Genomic DNA, 6,000 nt, shown 5'->3' with positions numbered 1-6,000 from the left:
ATAAATATTTTATAAAAGGTTTATTTTCTAGATGAATCAAGAATATAGATATTTTATAAAATTAAACCTATAAATAAGCATATAAAAACCAAGCATATAAATATTTTATAAAAGGTTTATTTTCTAGATGAATCAAGAATATAGATATTTTATAAAATTAAACCTATAAATAAGCATATAAAAACCAAGCATATAAATGTTTTATAAAAGCAAACATCTAATAAAGGTTTAGTTTCCAAGTGAACCAGTTCTTTAAGCTACTAAAATATATATGAAGCACAATTTGTAGTTTGTTTCACAACTTTTCATAGGATTATACCGGACTTTCTTATAGCAGTAGAGCATTTATTATATGTATGGTGTTTTGATTTGTCTATTACTCACAACAATAAACCTATGTCTATATATGATTTGAAGAATGTGTAGCATTATTGAGAATTATTTATTATACAAGCTGTTTAAAATACTAAAAACAAATATGAAGCCAAATCTTTGACTTGATTCACCACTCGTCACTGATATATTGTGGTTTTAGGAATTCCACCCCTCATGAGTAATCCTGAACAAGGGCAAATTGAGAAAAGAAGACTAGATTTTATATAGTATTGAAGTATATATTAAATACAAGATTAGTAAAAACTAAGGGGGAAATAGAGACTGTGAAAAAGTCCATGTTTACAGTACTTATCAATTTTAGTGGAGTCAAAATAGGGATTTATAAATTGAGAAAATAATGTAGACACTATTTCCAACCTTATTTGTTTACTTTTTTAAGAGTCCCTAGTTTTAAGCTATAAAATATAATTATTGCATTTTGATTCAGCTTGTTTCCATACTTTTTTATGATCTGTATTCCTCCTTTTTAAACTTACAGTTTTGACTAATCTTGTTTCTTAAGTTTTATGGAGAATAAACTTTAGTGGTTCATGATATAGTGACTTTGGCTCACCTAAATGACAAGTGGCCAATCAAATGATAGCCTCAACTTCATATTTATATTAGTATTTTAACTGTTTGTATACTGAATAATTCAGAGAATAAATTAGTAGCATAAAAACTACCTATTCTTTAATTCCTATATAAATATTAGTTCACCCTGGTGAGTAAAATACAACTAAAAACACCATACATATAAAAGATCTTTAAATATTCTGCAATTTTAAACTTAAGCTTGATATTCAAGTGGATTAGCCATTGTGGAATTAAATACTTGCAATTAAGGTTTATTTTCAAATAAACCATACAATTTAATGATGTTGTTAATAGTTTTATAGTTTCAATTTTGGTTTCTCAAATGTTACATCACTGATTTCAGTTTTAGATGACATTATTGTTTATATCTGCTAATTCATATGATAAATTTATTTATAAAAAGACAACAACTTGAAAGAATTGCCTTGTTTCAAACAGTTTTTGGATCATTGGATATGTCTCGGTCCAATTCCATGACTAGTTCTGGCCAGTGTCGACTTTCCCCTCTCATACCATGTATCCAAGATTCCAGTCAGCTCTATGATTACTGTGTGAAACTGCTCTTTAAACTGCATGCTTGTAAGTTCCTTTTCCTTTATTCATTATTTTTCCAACAACTTTTGAGAACTTGGTTGTATACAAATACCACAAGTCTGATGAACTTTCTACAGAGGAATGAATTAAATGTGAAGATGACCAACATAAATGTATATATTACATGTATATAATTTTTAATGGAAAAAAATATTACGTTTTTGAAATTTCCCAGCAAATCTGAGGACAAAAGGCCCGGCATGGCCAGGTGGTTAAGGCGCTCGACTTCCAATCTGAGGGTCGCAGGTTCGAATCCCCGTTACACCAAACATGCTCACCCTTTCAGCCATGGAGGCGTTATAATGTGAAGGTCAATCCCACTATTCATTGGTAAAAGAGTAGCCCAAGAGTTGGCGGTGGGTGGTGATGACTAGCTGCCTTCCCTCTAGTCTTACACTGCTACATTAGGGACGGCTAGCGCAGATAACCCTCGTGTAGCTTTGTGCGAAATTCAAAAAACAAACAAACTGAGGACAAAAAGTCAGATGTTGCAGTCTAAATAATGTAAACTTCAAGAATTAGCAATTGGAACTGGTAACTTTTTGCAAATGAAAATCTTTTGATTCATATACCAAGTTAATTATGCATATCATCCAAGTTGTTATTTGTATAGTGAGACAAAACCCCACAATCTGACCATTGGTAATCACCAAGAATGTAAGCTGACTAAGCAGTCCAAACATGTATTGAAATTAATTTGTTAATCATGCTCTTTCACAGTATTACTCATGCTTAGAACATAGGTTAATCATGCTGTGTGAAAATATTACTCATACTTAGAAAATGGGTGAATCATTCTCTGTAAAAATATTACTCAACATTATAACATAGGTTAACTCTTTCCACATGGATCACGGGTCAAAGACCATGTCATTGTGTTTGTTGTCTCGCATTCAAAATTTTATTGAGCTACTATTTTATGAATTTATGTCAATAAGTTTGGTATCAAACTGTAGATTATAATTCATATTTTATTATTATACATTATTCAATTTCTTAATTTAAAAATAAATATTAAAAAACACACCTAAACATCAATCACATCCTAACAATTTCAAATGGCTGAGAAAACCACTAGGGGACATTCTGAGCTTCTGATTGGTTATTCATGTCATATATAAAAGTAAGTGTATAAAAGGGACTGTTTCCAAAAATGGAAAGAGGTGAAGGGGGCCACTATGTTTGATTCAGTACACTAGTAATATCTTAGCAAATAGAAAAGATAAGAGGTTCTCATTTTATATTTTAGCTTATCAATATCATTAATTTGAGTTCATAATTCGTACGAAACTGTAGACTTAGTATTTTGACATCACAAATATCTAATTTGAGCCAGTGCTACGTTCAACATACCACATGACACACAAAAATTAATGTTTAACTGTGTTTTTCTAATATTTACTTTTACATGAAGAAATTGAGCAAGGTATAATATTAAAAGTTGAATTATAATCTACAGTTTGATACCAAATTTATTGACATAAATTCATGAAATCTTGAATGCGATTTAATAAACGTGATGACATGGCCTATGACTCGTGACACATCTGGAAAGGGTTAATCATGTTCTGTCAAAATATTACTCATGCTTAGAATATAGGTTAACCATGCTCTGTTACAGTGTTACTCATCTTTAAAACATAGGTTAAAACATGTTCTGTTTATAATTAAATCATTGATAAAATGTATTCTGTGAAAATAGTACTCTTACTTAATTACAAGTACATATAATTTAAGGTCCACCTAGGCTGTCCCATCCACTATACTAAAATCTAATATTCAAATAAAACACTCAAAGTCGGCACTTTCAAGCAGAAACATATTCAGAGATCTTAACCTGTCATCATATGATAAACTTTTTCATCTCAGGAATCATCCTAGTAGCTCTTCTCTGAACCATTTACAACAATTCATCGTACTTTCTAAGGTAAAGAGCCCAAAATTGAACACAACACTCCTAATGTGGTCTAACCATTGACTTATACAATGACATTATAACCTCTTTAGACTTGTATTCAATGCTTGGATGGGTTAAGAGACTGATCAACCATCACCCCAGTGTCATTTTATTTCATGACAGTGTTAACGTTATTCTCATTAAAATTGTACTCGTAATTCAAATTGTGATATCCCACATGCCTTACCTTGCATTTATTAAACCTATCTACCATTTATTTGCCCACCTCACCAAATAATCCAAATCCTTTTGTAAGTCAGTAACATCCTCCTCCCAGCCAACAACACCCAAAACTTTAATATCATCAGCAAATTTGAATAATCTATTGGCCATTCGTTCATCTATGTCACTGATGTAAATTGAAAAGAGAAAGGTCCTAACAGTGAGTTTTGAGGTACCCCATTTATGACATTAAATCCCTACTGAAACCATGCTGGCTATCCAACAAAAGTTTAAACTTTGTAAAATGATTTTCAAAAACTTTTCCTACCACTGATATATAATTACTGAGACAATTTATATCATCTCCCTTGTAAAGAGGGGTAACATTAGCCAACTTCTGATCTTCTGCCCACTATTCAAGTGAGATGTTGTGCTGCTCCAGCCTGCTTAGTTAATTAAACCATTGATGAAATTTACTCTGTCAAAATAGTATTCTTTGTTAAATAAAGAATGAATCACGTTCAGTAATTAAAAAAAAAATGTCTTTAACAACAGCTCTTCCACCTGACACACTTGTTGGTCACAGAGAACGATTCAAGTATCAGTTCAAAGGGTGAGTTTTTAATATGTTTGTTGATCAAGATTTTCTTGTGTGAGTATGATGTAAAGGTATCACTTTTTTTTTCTTCAGTAATTGATCATCTGATAATTATCAAATTAAAGCATGATCTGTATATCAAGAAAAATATAATTTTATTTAATTGATATTAGAAAAAAAACACAGTTATTCATGCTTTGTCAGAAAGTTACTTTTAAAAAATGCTCAAGTTATTGTTCTGGTGCTAATTTTTTCTATTGATTCTTCATGCTTTGGAATATCCTGAATAAACTTTTCATTATTTGCTTCTAGCCTTTTTTTTTTCAATCAAACCATGTACATAGAAATAAAAAGATGTTAAATGTGTTGCTTTTGATCTCTGTATGTAACTGCTTCCAAAGTAGGTTAGAAGCTAAAATCTTTGTAGTTGAAAGTAGTTTTTTAAAATGTAGGCTGTAGTTTTGTTTAACTTGATCGCAATACTCAAGTTATCATGTAAAGCTTTAAGGTCATTTGGTCATTAGTTCTTTTCCATCTTGGATTACTCATATGATAAATAGGTGTGTGTGTGTGAAATATTGTAGTTAAACCTAATATTTGATTTTAGAACATGTTAAAATTTGATTGTATAATCCTGTATTGTTAACAGTTGACTGTGTAAACCTGTATTGTTAGAATTTGATTGTATAGAACCCAGTCTTAAGAAACATTATTGTTGAATGTGATGATATTAAATACTATTTTTATTACATTTTAATATGACTTTAAAACCATTTAATGTAAAGTCCTTAACTCATATTGCTGTCTATCATTAAAGCCACAAATTATAGTAATAACTTAAATTTTGTTTTGATTTTTCTGTTCTTTTAGCCTTCGTCAATTTTATCTTAGTTCCAGCAACTTGCAATATTTTAAGTACCTCATTCAAGTGCCACTGTTACCAGAGGTTTGTATAATTACATGTAGAAGGAATTAAAACTTGCCTTGAATTAGAATTTTTAAATTTGGTTTTTTAAACAAATCATGAAAATAAAGAATCGAGTGGGTTTAATTATATATATTATTCATTTGAAAGGATTCAAATGTTCAGTTACTCTTTCATTAAGATGTTTAAGTAGGTTCATAAATCATTTGACTAATTTTAAAAATGCTCTGATTATCTGTTTTATGAAATTACTTGTATTTTTTTATGAACTTTTGTTGATTTAAATAGCAGAATAAGGGTCTTTAGAAAAAATTAAAACTTTTATATTATTAAAAAAATAGATTATTTAAATCATAATTGTGAGTCTAAGTGATGAGGTTAAAAACAAAATTAGCATCAGGTAGTAAGGAATATTTTTTTGAACACTATTTTAAAGATCAGCTTCTACTTTGAATGTGTGAGAGATCAGCTTCTGTTGTAAATTCTACTTTGAATGTGTGATTGAATTCTGTTTATTCTACTTTTGAAAATAAATTATCAGATTCTATAAATTCTACTTTTAAATGTGAGTAACCAAATTCTGTATATTCTACCTTTGAATGAGTGACCAGATTCTGTATATTCTACTTTTGAATGAGTGACCAGATTCTGTATATTCTAGCTTTGAATAGGTGACCAGATTCTGTATATTCTACTTTTGAATGACTGACCAGATTCTGTACATTCTACTTTTGAATGACTGACCAGATTCTGTATATTCTACTTTTGAATGAGTGACCAGATTCTGTATAT

General features: G+C 29.9%; 1 protein-coding gene across 1 annotated transcript in view; it reads left to right on the top strand.

The window, feature by feature from the left end:
* LOC106471796 (huntingtin-interacting protein 1-like) overlaps positions 1-6,000 on the top strand; it is a 61,469-nt gene that overhangs the window by 11,978 nt on the left and 43,491 nt on the right. The window contains exons 6-8 of the mRNA XM_022400409.1: positions 1,411-1,551; positions 4,241-4,298; positions 5,154-5,229. Coding sequence (XP_022256117.1) covers positions 1,411-1,551; positions 4,241-4,298; positions 5,154-5,229 — 275 coding nt within the window. The remainder of the gene's footprint in view (positions 1-1,410; positions 1,552-4,240; positions 4,299-5,153; positions 5,230-6,000) is intronic.

The sequence above is a fragment of the Limulus polyphemus genome, unplaced genomic scaffold, assembly GCF_000517525.1.
Source record: "Limulus polyphemus unplaced genomic scaffold, Limulus_polyphemus-2.1.2 Scaffold4865, whole genome shotgun sequence".
NCBI classification, from domain to species: domain Eukaryota; kingdom Metazoa; phylum Arthropoda; class Merostomata; order Xiphosura; family Limulidae; genus Limulus; species Limulus polyphemus.
Note: the sequence above shows the minus strand (reverse complement) of the source record. Positions and strands in the feature narration are given on the sequence as shown.